This window comes from Hippichthys cyanospilos, chromosome 2, assembly GCF_059441005.1.
Source record: "Hippichthys cyanospilos isolate Australia breed blue-spotted pipefish chromosome 2, RoL_Hcya_1.0, whole genome shotgun sequence".
Classification (NCBI taxonomy): domain Eukaryota; kingdom Metazoa; phylum Chordata; class Actinopteri; order Syngnathiformes; family Syngnathidae; genus Hippichthys; species Hippichthys cyanospilos.
The window spans coordinates 30,886,054-30,905,799 of NC_142370.1; the positions used below are offsets into that span (position 1 = coordinate 30,886,054).

A 19,746-nucleotide genomic window follows, 5' to 3' on the forward strand; every position below is an offset into this window, starting at 1 on the left:
GCCATTAACCTTTAGCCTAACACTTGAAAATGAACAAATTAATAAATTCATACATAAATAAATAAATACCCAGAATTGAAAGCCTAAACACAGGAAAAATATGTAAAACACATCTTTGGGGCTGATAGTTGTGACATTTAAGCTAGTTATGCACAAGCTATGAATGTTAAGCTTACATTAAAATGGCTTCAAAATCATTACATGTTATCGTTGTCCGAACATTTTTCACAGGAGTTATTTATTAATAAACCAAATGCGGTATTTTGTCTATTCTTTTGGTCTTTACATTAAAAGGTACGTCACGTCAAAAGAAAAACATTGAAAGAAGAAACTAGGGAGCTGAAATTTCACCAAGATGGCAACAACGTCAAATTTCAACATGCCACGACCACTTAGGTAATCATAAAAGATTTTATTACCCCAAGTAAAATTATAAAACCGATTTATTGAATATAAAAGTTCCTTTTGCAATAATCAATTTCCGATGGTATATTTTTACTATAACAATAATTCAAATGAGGACCATTTAAAATAAATGCACTTTACATTTTTCATCGTACACAAAAGCAGGTTTATATTTAAAATAATAAATGTTACTTTACAGTGTTCTCATACACTAGAAATCAAGTGAATCTAACCACCCCAGCTGTATTCTTGTACAAATTTTTGGTGGGTGAATTTGCACATCAATAAAGGAAAATAACTGGTAGCTAGAAGGGGAGACAGAAATGAACTGCAATCAGAATGTGTCAAAAAGAAATTCTTCCTTGTGAGTAGGAGTCCGTTTCCGTTTCACCTTACTGTTGCTGAGATAAAAATGTCAATCAAAGACGTTCCCTTCAAACGGCAGTAGGACACCTTATCTGCACAGACAGCTGCTGTGGACGCGTGCAAGAGTAGGATATTGGCAATGCACCGACGCTGACGTCGTGACAGGTGTGAGCTCGCGGTTTAACTGTGGAAGCAATTACGTGGCTGCAAAATAGATACAATTACTATTACTCTTTTCTTTCGAACGTGCTTCTTTTTATTCATTTGCGCTTCTCATTTATTTTTTTTGCAAAGTACTCCAAAGAAAGAGAAACCCCCATTCACTTACTGCAGTGACTAAGTGAGATCAATGTGCCGAAAATTATATTGATGAAGTGTGATTTTTGAACTACGGATGAACTGGGTAGCCTACGTGACTGGACTAAGAGCCACGGTTACATAAGGTTATATAACCGGCGGAGGATTTGTCCGGCCTGTGATGTCTCGTCAGTATAACGGAATATTTTTACGCAATGTTGTAATGAGACGAAAAGCTATGCAAACGAGCGTTGAAACAATAAAGGAGACTCGTTCGTTCTACAAAGCTGTGTGTGTGAGAGCAAGTTTCCTTGCTCATTCTCAAAGTATCATTTTAAACAACGACAAAAAAAGGCATTTAAATCAACTTTCAGCAATTGTTAACTTTACTTTTTACAGAGTTTATACTGGTTACACCTTATTCTGAAGCTGAAAAAAGCTTAAAGTGCACCAAAGTGCCTGGAATCATCTTTCAGACTAGAAACCCTTTTGACAAACTCAACCATTTGATTCTGAAAAACAAAAAAGAATATATCTTAAATGGAATTTCATCTGAATATTAACAAAAACAATTAAACAGAAAAAACTGTATAAAACGGTGTTGATTTTTTTCTAAATCACACTAAGCATTAATTTGATTTAAAAAACATCTTGACAGCGATTGAAAAAGTTTTGAATACCCATACAGACTCTATATATATATATATATATATATATATATATATATATATATATATATAGAGAGAGAGAGAGAGAGAGAGAGAGAGAGAGAGAGCGAGAGAGAGAGAGAGAGAGAGAGAGAGCTTTCCTGATATTTAAGCCTAAACATACTTATTGAATGAAAGTACATGTTTCTATAAGTCATAAACAAATGCATGAAAGTATACTTTACCAGTGATAATGGCAGGCACGCCCCAGCCAATGGCGTAGTAGAACCTCATGGCGCCGAAGTTAATGTTTCGTTGCTCTGTCTGCATGCGGTAGATGTGAAGGCCCTCCACAAACATCCAGGCAAATGTGGACATGAAGAAGTAATGCATGAGGATGGCTACCACCGTGCACAGAAACTGCAAGAGAATATGGAGAAGACCCCAAAAAGATGAAGGACACTAAGTGAAGTAAAAAAAAAAAAAAACGACAAGAGTAAAGACGAAGATGAAAGGGAGATGAGCATAAGCCTTCTAATGGATTTGGTGCTGGCTACCCATCTTGGAGAGTTGCCAGCGACACTTGATGGGAGGCAAAGAAGGTATGATTGAAGTGAGAGCCATAAATACATTTTTAAAATAATTTTTATTTTATTGTATTTTTTATACTACACTACAGAATTTACATCTAATTTATTTAACAATCAATAAAAAAGCAGATCCTGCAACATGTGTACAAACATATACATAATATACATAATATATGTATACATATACATATATAATATATATAATATATGTCCAACTGCATATGAATGCACCATATGCCTCATCCTCCTATCAGCAGCTACAGAGACTCGGACGTGTCAAGCTAATAGGATTGCAAGCAGCACGCTGAAGGTCCGTTAATGGGTGTTTCATTCTCATTTCAGTGAGTCCGTATGTTTACATGAGGCGCAAGGTTCAAAATCTACAAAGCAAACAGCGATACGCATACTTCAAGGCTTAAAAATACATACTGTATATAAAAGTGCTGTGAATGTATGTCATCATATGAATTGTAATGACTGAAGTCCTCAATAAATTTTCCTTGCCAAAGCGGTAAATGCCAATAACTCCTGTTAACTGTGGGCCTGTGTAGACCTTTTTGTGCGATTATGGGCGATTAATATAATAATAACTGGATGAACACACATATAGGCACACACACACATACACACACACACACTATAAACCGAACAGCAGAAGTGAGAAAAATGGCAAATCCAGCAAAATGACTAAGAGCACTAACATGCTCTGCTAAGCATGATGCACAATATACATTAATTGACACAGCACATTAAGTAGATCAGCTGGAGGTAACTATTCAGGATGTACAGCCGACTGTGTAAGGATGCACTTCAATTAATAAGATTTCATGCTGACTGAGCACATATGTGCAACGTATCCTCTGTAAGAAAGCAAGATATACCTCGCCACACACAAATGCATAGAGGAAATTGATAAAATGGAATGAGAAGTAGCCAGGAGGGAAAATGGTAGCCGAGCGCAGCACACATGGTGCTGGGTCTAAGAAAACATGAGGAATTTGCCATCAAACTGAAAACACAACAATCGATTCTGAATGTTTGAAAGGTATAAGATTAAGGCTGTGAGTGACATTGTAATAATTTTGAGAGGTTTTGTTCCAGAAAAATAGTGGACCAATCAAATAAAGGTGTTGGTTGGATTTAGGTTTGAAGCAGATATTTTTTATAATCAATCAACCTGCTTTCATGAAGTATTACAGAAATCAGATCAATTACCATTGAGAGACTGAAACTGGAAGATTTGGACAATTTGCGGTTAAACAATGGCTGGAAACGATACTTGATTATGAAAATAGTTGTTGATTAGTTTGCTAAAAGATCAGTTGTGTATGTTAGCATGATGTACTTAACTCATGTACAGTACTCGATGATTTGATTGGCCCCTCATGGACGTGACAGACATGCCACTTGCCAGCAATTTTCTTCAAGGCTATTTTGCAGATTGACTTCTCAAACAAATCATCTAGCAAGCCAATTTGGGATTGATGCCAAAGTACCACAACACAGATGCAAGAACACCAACTAAAATATCCCTCCATATTTCACATTTACTGCCAGTAAATGCCAGTTAAAGTCTGATTACATTTTTAGGTGACACAAATTGAGAGGTAGCACAGTATGGTTCCTCAAAACAAACCGAGCGACGGAAACTCAAGAACCAACCTGTTGTTCAGTTTGATTGACACCCAGCAGAAAGACAAGCTCCGACAAAAACATGGCCGCCGCCGTGTTGGAATGGATGCTCCTGGTGTTAGACTTGAGGCCTCGGAGGCAGGACAGCACCAAGACGGTGAGGAGAAGAGCCAGCACGGACAGCACCAGGGAGGAATAAGTGATCAGGGCGAGCGTCTCCAGATCGCCTTCCAACTGCTGCTTGTGCAAGGCAAACAAGTAAATCAGTAATTGTGAGAAAAATGGAGCAAGTTCCTAATACTAGATACACCATATACAATAATACATCACATTATTTTTCAACACTATTTCCTTCAGTTTCTAAAGCAAAACAATGACAAGTTTCTCGGCTTCCGGCTTGGACAACTCTCCGATCGAGACGGACAAGTGAGTAGGTATCACGAACCTCTCGTTGCGAGCTGTCCATCAGAACTCCGAAGGTACCCAGCCTTTGACACTGACAGCGGACATGTGATGTGTTCCTGTATACCACCATACAGTCCCTCACTGTCCAACAGCCTCCGATTTCACACCTTCAGGGCCACACAAACAAACAAACACATCCAATTGTTATCCAGATAAATCGAGCGGCTAAACATTATAAATGATCGTAATTGCGCTTTGAGAACATGTGATTATCCACTGACTTGAAATGTAGACGTCAGATCCTCTCTGAATAATCATTTTACTGACAAAATGGCCAATGAGTCATATGTAGCCAGCATTATCTACCCATATATCTATCATCCATTTGTACATATGTATTAGTGTTAAGCAAGTCAGATACTTATTTAGGTAGATAATGGAATTAACAAAAAAACGCCAAAAAAAGACAATACCTTGTTCAAAGACAGATATATGTATATAAATTCAATAAAATCATTGAACAAAACTACTGTCTCACTCCTCCTTGAGCCCAAACATTTGCCCAGACTGAGGACAGAATACACGAATGGACACAAATAACATAAATGTGAGCTTACTGGCTGCTGTGGTTCCACTGGACACACAGCGGCTTGCTGCGATTGGCTGTTTCCAGTAATTTAAACTCCAGCAGGATGGGTTGGTCTAAATGTCCGCCCACAAAGGTTTTGTTGCTGTAGACTGAGATGGTGACCACTGGGGAGTTCATGACGGGGTGTCTGGGAAGTCTGGGGAAAAAAAAGAAGCGAGTACATTTGGTTAAAGACCTCATTCAGACAATATTTCTTCCTCAGGATGATCCTCCTGTAATTACACCTCAATACTGTAGACAGGCCAAATCTACAAAGCTTTCGCCCCACAAGGCACCAAGATCAGCTCACTCATCACATACCTTCATATAATATTTAAGTAATGATGCCAACTCGTTTTTGTTTACCCTACAGTAGGTGCTCCTTGAGCATCACTTAGTTGGCTACTAAACGCGCGTAGTCCCCATTGTCCAAAGCAAAGGTGTCAAACTCAAGGCGGAGTCAGATTCAGTTCACCACCTCAATTTACAGTACGTGGCTCACGAATGGAGCTCATGTTTGCGAACTTCGGTCATTGTGATAAAATGTCCAAATGCAAATGACATTGTAATTGCAAACGTGAATAGTAGTTGAACAAATTGCTGTGTTTTAATACCTGATTTCCAAACTAGTTATCCATCAATTTGTAGTTAATACAGTATGAGGTAATATGAGGCATTATACATTATTATACTGCATACCATCCCTTGCACTACTGCTCCTTTGATATTTAATCCTTTGATATTTACATCAAAGACAACCACATCAAAAGGGAAAGCAAAGACACTCTGGAGCTGAAAATTGTACCCAGATTTTACCCAGACCCGAGTTTCAACAGGGCACATTATTTAGTTGTCACACTACAAGGAGTGTGCCATTCATTGGTTAAAATGCTGTGAAAGAAAACGACCAGAAATTGGTCAAAATACTGCACAAAGATTATAAATACACATACTAATTTTGACATCCCGGAAAGTAACATTAGCGTTGCATCTTGTGAATTGGCCCTAAGGTTTTTATCAAGTTGTCACACGAACATTGTAAATTTGAGACCGCAGACAGTCCACAAAAGGCAATTTTGACGCTTGTCGATTCTCACCTCACTCCTCGTCTGTCCGTGTGATATTTGGGAGGAAGCGCTCCACCCAGACTTCGATAGATGAGCAAAATGACGATGGTGACTGGCTGCTCAACTGTGCGGCGGGCTGCGGTGTACTCCGTTTGATTGGCTGAGAAGCCGCCTGGCACTTGAGCAGAGTTTGGAGGAGGTACGCCTAAGAGGGAGGATCCTGCGTTAGTATCATGTTTTTATCAGATACTCTTCCATGTGTGTATTCTCACGTTCTTTCTCTGCGCGCTCCTTTTCCTTCCAATTGTGCTGCTGTTGTCGTGGCATCAGTGCAGCAGGGGGCAGAATCACATGGGTGAAGGGATCCCACACGGCCTGGCTACGGAACAGCGTGGTATGGTAACGTGGAAAACGTCGCCGCACATGGGTGTGATTCTCCACCCGATCCAGATTCATCACTACAATGCAAAAAGGACAAAAAAAATTGTGGGACCGAAGTGGTTGTCCAATCACCTTTCAGAGTTTTTTTTTTTCTCCCTAAAATAGCAAAGTGTCAGATTTTGTAAACCCAACACTGATCCATACACATTCATGCGAGAAAAATCACTACATGAGCCAAACAAGTTGTGAGCATGACATAATTTAAGTACATGTGAGAAGCCAATATAAAATCCATTAACACACAAGAGCAAATCGGCTGTCTCGTAATTGGTATAAAAAAAAAATCTGGAGTGGCTATGAGTGAACAGTTCCCCCTGCTAGCAGAAATAGCTCAGTTCACTCAATACACACGGCAAAATCACTTCATCTCACTTTCCGTTTCAATGTGTGTGAATATTATTTGGACTAAGACTGGGCCATAAATCAAATTATTTCCATTTATTTGTCATTTCAAAAAACAACGACTTGAAAATTAACCAAATTGTGAAGTCAAAATTTTGCTAAAGTGGCAAATGCTGGATAAGTGTTTTAAAGTCGTGTTTAAAACAGGTACTAAGTGTCATAGTGGCAGTCATAGTGATATTCCACTTAATTAGCCATTTTTAGCAGTACAAAATTTATATTTTGTCTATAATTAACCATGTTATAGTACCAGCCATTTTTAGACACTTCTTTAACATAACACTTGAAAATAAGCTCTCATTTGCATCCCCTGCTTAATAAGATCCATTCGAGCTGATTCCATCACAGATCATCTATGAAGATTTGCATCTTATTGATGTTGTGCTCACCATTGTCGTGTTTGATGGTTCGTGTCTCTATGTGTGTGACTCAACTCACCAATATTTGGAGCCACCAGCGCCACGGGGTTGAGGTAAGTGAGTTTCATGTTTTGGGCCAGATTCTGCGTATATTGCTCCAGCAACTCTGACAATTCAGCCGGACCGCTCAGAACGTGGTTCTGACCCTGGGCAAGGGCACGCCAAAGCCCCTCTGTTCCAGGACCCAATAGCACACTGCAGCCCCGCAGGATGTTCTGGAAGGATACAATTCACATTTTCCTATTAGGCTTTTCTAATATCCATCAATATTGGCATGGAACTTGGTGGCAGAGATTAGAATTTGCATTGCATAGGTTTGCATTAGAATGCAAATAAATTGAAATAATGGCAGAGAGGAAGAAGGGGAACGAACTATAGTGTGTGTAAATAGACACACATAAAAGAGACTTTTGTTTGGCTGTTTTTGTCATTCTGTTTGTACTGTAGATCATATATGATGAGAGAGGATGGGGGTGTGGGGTGATGTGGGTGAAGAGTCATGATACTGCTCCAGATCCAATAAAGTATTGGAGCATCATGATGCTCAGGGGAGAAGACAGTAACAGAGATCAGAGTGCACTGGAGGAAGAAAGCAATGAAGTGTAAAAGAAAGAAAATGGCTGGCTGAATATATTTACTGAAGGGTGACAAGTAGGAAACGGTCAAATAAAACCAAGATGAGAGCTCACATTTAAAGGTTGATCAATGAGCTGTATTAAAAAAAAATCTCTAGAGACAGAATCCATTTGCAAGATATCAAACACTTTTAGCCATAATCTTCATTTGCGCAAAACATTTGAAAACTAAACCTCGCATTAAATGGAAGCGAACATCTCTCTTGAAAATTGAGTTAACAAAAAAATAGTGTAAACTACAGTGCTTTTTGCTTGTAAAAGATGCCCAGAATTATGATTTGTAATTAATTGAGCTAATTAATGAAAGTTTTATCTCAGAAACATTTTCTGATTTCTGAGATTTGCTGTTTTCTATAGTCAATCGAGATATAACGAAAAATAACAATTAAAAATCATCGTCCATAATGTCCGTCAGAGACTTGCTAAAACGTAGGATCTTCTTGAATCGACTTAGACCTTTGCTTTGGCTTACTACATTAGAGTCTGTGTTGTTATTATCAACTGTGGCTGAAGTTGCAGCAGGGTGCTTTGCATTTATGTAGAAGGCTAAAGCCAACCTGCTTCTACGGTGAGCAAGCACCTGACAAAGAATGAATCACTTGAACTTTTTCAAAGCTAAATTTACCAGCTAAAGCTAAAGCTAAATTTACTACTCCAAGCAATACAGGAATAAAATCAGATTGTGTTAAAAAAAATAACATGTGAACTATGACTGTAATTAGTTGATAGCAGTTAATCTGTTAATCAGACATCCATAGTAATTATGTTTTTTGATACAGTATAAAGGAGCCACATATAGAATTATTCTTTATAGAATAAATTGCTTAACTCAAATGGTGTGCCTTCATTTCACTCTCTCTTGCTATAGGATTTCTTTCAAGATGGCACTGGGTTGCCACGACAACTGTGCAGTCTCTATTGATCATTCAAGGTAATAAAAGCTAGTTGTAGTGATGCCCAAACCTTAGAAATCTCAAAACTAAGAAAAAAAAATTCTCATCACCACCTCGCTATCTGTTTTTCTTACTTTTTTCTTACAACATGTCTCACGAGAGAGAATCTTATCTGTACTGTATATTCATATTTAATTATCTTCTGTATCTATTTTAAAAGCACATATACCTCTTATTAAAGCAATAAATTATATATATATATATATATATATATATATATATATATATATATATATATATATATATATATATATATATATATATAATTAAATTAAAAATAAATAATAAAAAAAATATATAATATAATGTAATATAAATGCAAAAGATAAAAGACAAGATCGAGGGCATTGTGAAGGTGTAATGTATGAAAATTGCCACATGAAAAACAATTGTAAACCATGAACATTTCTCTTTCAAAAGGTCAGAATTTCCTTCAAGTATGAATCAAACAACTGTAATGACAAGAGGACAGGACGGGCTAAAAAGAAGTCTGCGGGATCAAGGGCATTTTCCATTCGCGCGCCAGTACTATGGAATGCCCTACCTATGGAAGTTCGCGCAGCCACCTCAGTAGAAATCTTTAAATCCCGACTAAAAACACATTTATATTCAAAAGCATTTAGTTAATTTAGCCTGTCTGTAGCCTTCTTCCTTTTTCTTTTTTCCTGCCCCCCTCTTCCGGCTGGGGGAGGGGGCTAGCTAGATGGTGAGGGTTGACTTGACCGCCTCCATTGGGTCCTGCGTTGGTCGACCATCATGGGTTAGGAGTTCGGCCGTCTGCAGTCCACCTGGCTGGAATGTGGGATGGTTCCTGCCCAATGGCCTTGCCTGCTGTCAAGACATCACTGCACTATATAGCACATTATGTTTTCTGTAATTTATGTTGTTTCTGTGTCTGGTACATGCAGCATCCACTTCAACCTGTGGGCCTGGAAGGGGGCTCCTCCCACCTGTGGTCCCTTCTGGAGGTTTCTGATTTTCCCCTAATTTGGGGTTTTTGAGTTTTTCCTTCCCCTTCTGGGAGCTTTGACAGGGGATGCTGTTGTGTACCCTATACTGAAAAGATGTCTTTGTACGACCTCTTTTCATTCTGTGAAGCCCTTTGAGACTTCGGTGATTTAGGGCTATATAAATAAAATTTGATTGATTGATTGATTGATTGACACTAATAGGATTATTTCTTTGACCATGTCAGTTTCTATAGCAACCCATCTTTACCAATTTAACAATAACCGAGCTTTTTCAACAGTATGAGGTGTAGCCACAGCTACAAGTGCAAGAGGGCCGCTTCAAAATCCTCCCTTCGTAGAATCTTAAAGGCCAAACTCAAAACTTGAAAATAAAAGCCTCCCTCTTTGCATGAATGTGATGAAGATGCAAACAAGTCAAACTACCACAATTGGAGTAAGCTGAATATGATTGCATGACTGGAAAGCCTGTTAGCGTGTTTAAACTTCCCACTTTTTCAATCATATCAGGTAACATGAGACTTGGTCGTACGGTAGGATGATATTTACGATATTAAATGAGCAACGGTCAATGCATTGTGATAGCAACATCGCCTGCTAGTCATGAGCTTCCAGTAAGCACCGTTGCATGTGTAGCTATAACATAGAGATTTAGCGTAATGATGTCAACACGAAATTATCGGTAGCATGGAAGTAATCCTTTTGTGAAACTAAAATCGCACACAATTGATTTCATTTGCATGGATTAGAGAAGCCGGCTTAATACAGTAATTCATGATACAGTCAGATTGGGATACAATAGTCACGCTTCACAATGCCGCAGGCGTCACTGGCACTGTGAAATGCCCATGTTAAAACATGTTTTCATTTTCATACATAAAAACAACCTGTGCCTAAAGCGATTTTTGTGAGATAAGGTGTAAAATAGAAAATTGAAGCTGTACGATGGATTGAATTTATTTAGGGATACTTTATTGTGAGAGTAGTAATTTTATCATTTTATTTTCTCATATTTTGGGGGATTTTGAGTTAAATTACTGTCAATTTCTGACATGACCAATTTTCATCTAGAGCGTGTAACATAGTTGTTATTCTGCAAAATAAAGGACATAAATTGTTTAGTTTTGAGAGACAAAAAAGCAAATAGATTCTGTAATTACTCCACAAACTTCAAAGTAGCTCTACCATCAAGCGAAAAACAAAATAATTATACACAAGCATTAAGCATGCAACACAGTAATATGACAGACATTTTGAATTCAATTGTTTGATTTTGTATAAAGGAAAACAAATCATTTAACACAGAATGATGGTGCAATGTGCAGACAATGATTTTTTAATTTAAAATCTGTGGTTAATTCATAATAATTAATCTTTTTAATCCCACTTAAAAATTCAGAGGTTTTTTTTATATATAGATACACTATTTTATTGTTATGGTGATGAAAAGATTATTAAACAACAATATTTAGCTTTTGCTGCGTTACAATCTAATCCCAAATTCTGTCTGAAACATTTACTTTCAACCATTAAGAAGAACGATGCTCTATTCTTTTGCCAATCGTCAAATAATTAGAAATTTACATGCCTGAGCCTTGTGAATGAGAGCGAAACTCCTGAATGAGTCAAAGCTGAGAGTCACAGTGAGACACCCAGTTAGCGTTAAATTCCAGTTTTAAAGATGTCACAAGCAAGCCAGGTAACCGATTTAACCATTCGTTGGACTTACAACTCATATGTATTGTTCTGTACTGTATTGTATACAACCGTTTTCCAATGTTGTTGTACACCCGCTGTACAATAACAATAAAAGCATTCTACATTTCCACCATAATTCCATGCTGACCTTCCAATTATCACCAAATGACTGCAAATATGCATCGTTGTCTGTCTAAAACTTGATCGTGGCTTGGCGTCTCCTACCTCATTAAAATGCGCATCCTGAGTGGCGGTGAGTCCGAAGCCGCTTTGTAGAGTCTCGAAGGTGAGGAGGCGTGACAGCAGTCGTTCCGCGATGAGCAAATCGTTCCCGAAGAGGCGAGCGGTCGCTTCGGTGACATCACGGAGTTGGTGAGCGAGCTTTTTCTCCATGATGGTGTTCAGCTCAGTCTCGTTGCGTTCGAGTGAGTCCAACTACAATGATGTCATAACAGCGACGATTCAACGCGCAACTCTTATGCGGTATTTTGTCTAAACATTAGATTTTTAGGAATTTCACATCAAAGGGAAAACAATGAAAAAAGACGCTAATGAGCTGAAATTTCATCCAGATGCTCCCAACATGTCAAAGTCCAACAAGGCACAGCCACTTAGTTATCATAATAAAATACTGCAAGAATACTGTGGAAGAAAATGATCCATAAATGGTCAAAATGCTGAACAAGGGTTAATATCATGTACATTCATTATATTCTGATCGCTATTTTTTGAAACATACAGCAGCATTGAGCTCCACAAATGGAGGAGAGGTGCAGTTGTAAAGGTCTGGTTCCATCCAGCCTCTTTCAACGTCACAGTGTCTAATGGCAGCCCCTGCAAGCCCAAAAAAAGAAGATGATATTTGTTGTTGTTGAATCAACATTCTAAAAGGTCAGAAACCTCCATGGACTGAATGGCAATACATATTGGACTTACCGACAGAACCTTTTGGGCAGGGCACTGCGGCAGGGAGGTTGAACTTGGTCCGTGGCCACCAGATCCCCTGAGTGATGGTTTTTGGGCAGCCATCATAAATGACTTGCACATAAAGAACACAAGTCACACATTATGTGGAAAATTGGTTTTATTTTACATTCAGAGAAATATGGAAGCGTAAGTGACTATCATGATAATATGAAAGAAGCCTTCAAAAGTAAGTTATTGTGAAATTAACAAAGATATAATGCCGGACTATATGAGAACAAAAACCCGGACCTCACCTTCACACCCTGAGTTTGTGACCTCAGCAAATGGGTTGTCACATGTGTTGCATTGGCGACCAATCACGCCGGGTCTGCACGGGCACTGGCCGGTCTCCGGGTCACATGTTCGTGAGAAGGAGCCGATGGGGTAGCAATCGCATGGCAGGCAGCTGTCTGAGCCCCGCGGACGATAATGAAACTCCTGAATGCACATATGGGGAAATTAGTCAAAGCAATGAGTCATTTTTTACAGTGTTTATTCAGGTTACAGATTATTCTAAAACTGAAAAAAATGTTACCAAGTGCATCAAAGCGCCTGAAAAAAATGGCAATCCTTATTGTATTGCAATTATACTCCAAATGGCAAAAACAAAGTCTTCCCCTAGGGCCTGCTCCACTATTTCCAAGTGTGCATCCATGTATATATAATGTTCTGCTGGCTTGTAGAAACCATATGTGCGTGTGTCCTACCTTGCAGCGACAGTGTCCACTTGTCTTGTTACAGTCGCTGTCAAATCCATTACTGGCATCACAATGACAAGGGCCACAAGTGGGAGAACCCCACCAACCTCTGGGACACTGGTGATCAATCCTAAATATGCACACAAGAAAGTCAATTTGGTTCCACACGTATTTTTGCTCTATGTTTGTGATTTAACAAAAATGGGACCTCAATAAATCACAAAAACACTTTCCATCTTTAACCTATAATCTGTACTCTTGTTTTTGAACTCTTTCGAACAGGTGAAATAAAACTACACAACTGAGATGAGTGTAATTGAACATGTCTGAAAACCATCTTATAACTATAGATGATGCTGTGTTCAGTGTTACCCAATCACATTTAATCTTACATTAAAGAAAATAGGTACACAGTTGCCATGCTTATTCTGATCACAGCGAAACAATTTTCAGATTTTATGATATCTGGAACTGAAACAGTACTCTTGTTTGCCTGTGTCCCCGCATCCTAGACACATAATTTTTGACAGGGACTTATACTTTCAAACGTGTACTTTTTGACATCAAAATATCAAACATTGTCAAACTACTCTCTTGTTCAGAAAAACTTGACCACTTAATGAACATTTTTGACAAATTCGTCCACCATTCTTGTATTGATTTCGCCCACAAAAAAAAAAAAAGTCAATAGAGAAACCAACACAGCATTGTCAACATCCAATCCCAACCCTAAGATAAAGATGATCATGAAGTCAATCGGTGTCATGACCTTGATTCAGGGAGTAACTTAAAAAAAAAAGTGTCCCCATGCTGTTTGTTTCATAAATTACTTGAGATACCAAGTTTTATTTTGAAGCATTGTCTGGCTTCCTTACAACATGAGAAATTAGAGTGGCCTGACAGGCTGCGGATTCTCGACATCTCATGCAAAAAAAAAAAAACAAGCTAATATATATATATATATATATATATATATATATATATATATATATATATATATATATATACAGTGGGCCCCCGGGTTACGAACTTAATCCGTTCAGCGGCTACGCTCGTATCTCGAATTGCTCGTATAGCGGGCAATCCAAACCCATGTTAATTCGTGAATGCGTGCAACGCGCGCCGAAGCCTTAGGTAAAAACGACACACTGTATACATATATTAAAATTGAGTGACATGATCTGCTGTACACTTACATTATATAATAAATACAATGGATATATAGCTTTTACCTTTGAAACAACGGGACTTGAGCTGGGTGTAAGCAGAGGGGGGCAGAGTCCAACGATCAAATTTAACACGGCGATAGATATGCTATTGGTCTTACAGTGTTACAGTAACTCTTTCAGTCAGGGTGCAAATCACGCAGATACTAAAACATCATCCTCTTATTTCTTTCTTTACCGCTGCTAGTAATTTTAGAAGCTATGTCTAACAGATAAAGTTTGCAAAGTCTTCACAACATTCCGTTTTTCACTAATTTTCTCTCCTTCCTTCCATCCTGTCCCATCAAGCTAGATAAAGGCGTTCGGCCAATAGCATATCGGCATTTTTGTGATTGACGTGTGACGCCGGCCAATAGCATCTCCGTGAGTGAGACCGGGTGACCTTAATCGACCAATAGCATATTCGCATCTCCGTGACTGACTGATAATTATTCGCACTTTATTTTTTAAACGGTTGGAATGTATTGACAATTAATTTAAAAAAAAACACACATTTAAACCAATGACAATTCTTTGTCCTGCAATCGGCACATTTAATTTCATGTCAGCTGTTTTTCCCTTTAGCTGTACAAACACTACACTTAAATGGTAATATATTTAGACACCGTGAGTGAGACAGTCAGTGTGACGTTGTAAGACCAATAGCGTTCACGTTAATGCCACAAGTATCTACTGATGATTGATGATGTCGCTATTGTTGATTTTATTGATGCAATTAAACGAGAACATTTCTACATACTCAATGGCCGGCATGTCGAATTGCTCGTAAGGCGAGAGGTTTGTTCGTAAGCGGAGGACAAAAATCTCCCTGATCCACGCTCGTAAGGCGAATTGTTCGTTAATCAGGGTGCTCGTAAGCCGGGGGCCGACTGTATATATATATATATATATATATATATTTTTTTTTTTTTTTTGGGACACCAAACAGGAATGAAAATAGCTTTTAAATAGCTTTTAAGTATTGCGAATCACTGGGATTCAACATTTTCCAGAAATAAATGAGCATTGTATATACCTGTGTTGGCAGTACTGTCCGTAGTGGTTGTCACCACAGTCACAAGTGTATCCATGTGACGAGCTGGGCTTCCTGTGGCACTGAGCGGCATTTTCGCAGGGATTCAGATGACAAGCATCAGTGCAGCCTTTCCCATAGTAACCTGCAAAAGAGAAAGTACGTTTATTAAAAGAAAAACACTGCGTTCCATTGGAATGTGAGGAGCAAAACACAAAAATACCCATAACATTTATGCAGAGCTCAATTTGTCAAACACATGGGAAGACAATGTACACAGTTGCCTATAACCAAGAATGGTGATATTTCTCGTGAAGCATTGCACTATTATTTATGCATTAGACATAAAGAAATGTTCTGTATGAATAATTTGCTCGCCATGTGCATTTTGTAGATATACTAAAGGTAAATATCACAGCAGCTGTCATCCCATTGTGTGACAAATAAGATCAACGCAGTCAGTACAAAAACAGTACCGTGAATTAATGTAGTTATATTGAGAATCTTAATAGCGTAAATAAAAAGATACTGCAAACGTAGGCTGAAAAACCTTATGGAGTTTCAGGAGCTCATGAACAGAAAACCATTTAAGCCTGTTGCCTTGGTGTTACGTCTTATATATTAACAAGGGCACAAAAACTCCCTCATCAAGGAAATGAACAAATATTTATCCTTTTCCGTTCACTTTTGTTTAATCTGTCAGAATTCCGTGGAGAGAGCAAAAACAAACATAAATGCAGTTATGATTATTTAGTAATACACACACCTTCAATGTTAGCATTGTGTTTGTCAGACATTTTTTTTTACTACTACTCGAATCGCTTTTACGCACACAAACGCATGCACGCACACACTCGCACGTTCCTCTATCAGCCCAATACATCTCCACTCCTTCACCATGGCAACTGACAGAGTACCGTGACGACGGCCTTGGCTTTGTTCGCACACTTTTAATGACACGGGCCTTGAGACAACAATATTGCGGAAGGAAGAGACATCCGCTCTCAGGTGGGGACACAATTGAGACCATGCAAAAACAGTGTATCACACAAACCCATAATATGTTTTTTTGTTTTTAAATGAAGTCACATTCAGACTGTCCAATCTCTCACAGTTTGTGTGGCTGTTCTAGAAATGTTAGCTCCAAATAGGGAATATTTTTCTAATATGGGGAACAAATTGTGATTCTCTGAGATTGTGATTGGTTTATTTAAGGTGATTAAGCATTAAAATAGTTGATTACTTTAGGTAAGTGCAAAATAAATCAATTACTTTAGCTAATTGACTAATTCAATCCCAAAGACGTATTTTTATGTCTTTTAAAGAATCAAGACATTCAATATCAGTAACTATCGTATTTTCCGCACTATAAGGCGCACCTAAAAGCCTTAATTTTTTTCAAAAGCTGATAGGGCGCCTTAAAACCAGGGTGCGCCTTATATATGGACCAATATTGTGATTATTATTATTATTATATGTCATTGGGATTCGTAGATGGGGAATGAAGTGATAAAGTAAGCTTTACCTGTTTCTTTTGTGTGTTTACAGTTGAACAAGGTTGCGCATATTGACATTGAGTTATTATGCTATTGAGAGTTTAGAGTTATTATTTGAATTATTATTGTTAATACTTTGAGTATTACTATATTGTGATTGAAAAAGTTTTAAAATATGTCATTAATTGAGGGTGCGCCTTATAATCCGGTGCGCCTTATATGCGGAAAAGGTTTTAAAATATGTCATTAATTGATGGTGCGCCTTATACTCCGGTGCGCCTTATAGTGCAGAAAATATGGTAATTTTGTATTTTTTTTCAGTTTTTTTTTTCAAGTGTTTGGATAAAGAAGATAAAGATAAAGAACTAATCCAAAAAAAATGGATAAAATTCTAAGTAGAAAAAGGTTTCAATGTCATAGTAGTCTCAGACTATTGCCAGAAGTTGTGCAGATAACTGACTAAATTGAAATTTCAATCAGGAAAGAAAACAAAACAAAACAAAACATCGAGGAATATATTTATAAAAATGCAGATTTCGTTTCAGATCAGCGGTAGACATTAACAGTAAATGCAGAGTGTTTGATTGGACGATGTCAAATGTTAAACTAGGCCGGCAGCATTGGCTAATCTCTTGACTGCAACACCGGCTGACAGGCAGCAGTTTTATTAAAAAGTGTACAGAGACATTTTAATCAAAGCTATCAGTGATATGAATGTCAGCAATGAAGCTAAAGTAGATTTATTGCAGCATGTTGCGAATGGCAAAACTGCCACTTCGGTTTCTTGTCTTGATTGTTGGTTCACTTTTACACCATTATTTGTCCTCTTATGCTGATAAAGATGAAAATAGCAATCATTGTTCACCGTGTGCAGAAGTAATCTGTCAATGAGAGTTTCTACAGAGTTTAGGGATGGTTCTGGTTGGTAATGTATTGTTTGTTATTGATTCAAAAATACAAAAAAACATACATTTCTTTAGGGTAAAAAGTTCACAAGTTTGCTCTGTTTGAAATTGTGTACTGCATTGAATTGGGCAATTGCACACCCAGTCATTTGCAAACGTTCGGTCTGTCAGATGAAAGGGAATTATTAAATGCACACCTCCCTATTTTTCCTCTATACAGTTATTAAACTTTTATTTGTCTCTGAGCTGCACTCATCTTTCAACATTCTCCATTTTTAATGCTCATTTGTGCTGGTGAAAGGAGAGCTGTAATTTAAAATAAACAAGATCATGAGCAGGATGCTTTTTTTTTCTCTTTAGTGTGTATAGTTGTGTTTGTGTGTTAATAAGCCAAGGTGCTAACGTTAGCTCAAGGGCTGGTGGAGGTAGTAAAGGAACAGCACTGCCTCCGTGCTTCCTCTCTCAGGCTGCGAGGCCCGAGGCTTCTAAACACAGTGTATCCTCTTCATCCTGCACGGAATACACACACCTACTACACACATAAACACACTCTTCTTTAACTCCCTTCATAGTTGCTGCAAGCACTTGCTCTCATTCCCCAACTCTTCATTGTTTAGCAACTCCACTCAAACTTTAATTCTTCAAGTTTGCTCATGTAGAAAGACTCGTGTTTATTGTACCAATGTGGGACCTGCTTTTGCCGGTGGAGTTACTAATATTTTTAATTTATTTTTTTTTTCTTTAAACCACTCAAAATGTTCAGTGGCATGAGATCTATTCATGTATATGTAGTTTTTGTTTTTGTATGCAAGCCTCTAGCACCCAGGGCACAAATCTAATATACAATCATGAGTATGTTTAATATAAGTTATGATTTGCAATTTTAACCTGATCCATATATTTTTGTAAATCATCACATTTTGACATTATTGCCATTATACAACTTAACACGGTATTTTTTCAACGTCATTCTCCTAATTCAACTTTTCATCACTCAAATACCGTTTGCTCGCAATGAGTTGTTGGAGAGTTATATATGAACAAGCCAAAAATGATTAAAAATGAATTTATGTCCTGACACAATTCACTTTGTACTTCTAAAATGATTCAATCTTAAATCTTTTTTTTTTTTTCTGTAACCCAACAGTGCAGGTCTCTTCATGAATTGTTTTGCCTTTGTTTCCAGGCTATTTGATTAGACTTCCTCAAGTTCTCTTTCTTCTTTTCTTTCATTTTACCGCCCCAAACCGCAGCTGTTTACATTATTTCTGTCTGCCATCACTTCCATTTAATTAAGCATTAACATTTTGAAACCGCCTGCTTCTGCTCTCCCTTTGTTTCGTATTCCTGTAACTTTCTTTTTGGCTCATTTCTTCATGTTTGCTCCTGCTGCTGTGATTACTTCTGCTTTAATCTCTTCTCATCTGCCTCATTAGATTCGGCCTATTCATCAGGCTTTGAAAACTTTCACTTTCTTCATCTGTTTCATGTGCGGAACAACTCAAACGTCTCATTAACATCTTTTAGAGTAGATATACAGTCTAGGGTGGAAAGATATTGGAAACCATATGACTTGTGATATGATATGGGTTTTGAATGGAGTGATATCGTGATTAATTAAGATCTGTAAGATCTCTACAGATCTGTTATTAAGTGACAAAAATCATCTCACTTTAATCTCGACAAAAAAATTCTGATAAAAAACCCTCAATTGGAGTTTTTTTTTCCACTTTCGATACATGGTGTTGTGTGGTGGCTCAAACGATGATTTGGAAAAAAAACAAAAAGTGGCAGTTGCAGTTGTAACTATTTACCTTCTGCTATTTCTCCTGCATCCTGCTCAAACGTAAGATGTTCACAAGTTTACTAGGGCAAAAAAACTTTGTTATA

At 37.8% G+C, this 19,746-nt stretch overlaps 1 protein-coding gene across 1 annotated transcript in view; it reads right to left on the bottom strand.

The window, feature by feature from the left end:
- The window catches only part of celsr3 (cadherin, EGF LAG seven-pass G-type receptor 3), a 74,472-nt gene that overhangs the window by 9,842 nt on the left and 44,884 nt on the right, over nt 1-19,746 (bottom strand). Inside the window, exons 15-27 of the mRNA XM_088407514.1 lie at nt 15,459-15,600; nt 13,227-13,347; nt 12,774-12,957; nt 12,490-12,591; nt 12,293-12,387; nt 11,779-11,988; nt 7,319-7,514; nt 6,310-6,495; nt 6,068-6,242; nt 4,960-5,127; nt 4,383-4,509; nt 3,968-4,174; nt 1,961-2,135 (exon numbers count right to left, since the gene is read on the bottom strand). Coding sequence (XP_088263640.1) covers nt 1,961-2,135; nt 3,968-4,174; nt 4,383-4,509; nt 4,960-5,127; nt 6,068-6,242; nt 6,310-6,495; nt 7,319-7,514; nt 11,779-11,988; nt 12,293-12,387; nt 12,490-12,591; nt 12,774-12,957; nt 13,227-13,347; nt 15,459-15,600 — 2,088 coding nt within the window. The remainder of the gene's footprint in view (nt 1-1,960; nt 2,136-3,967; nt 4,175-4,382; nt 4,510-4,959; nt 5,128-6,067; nt 6,243-6,309; nt 6,496-7,318; nt 7,515-11,778; nt 11,989-12,292; nt 12,388-12,489; nt 12,592-12,773; nt 12,958-13,226; nt 13,348-15,458; nt 15,601-19,746) is intronic.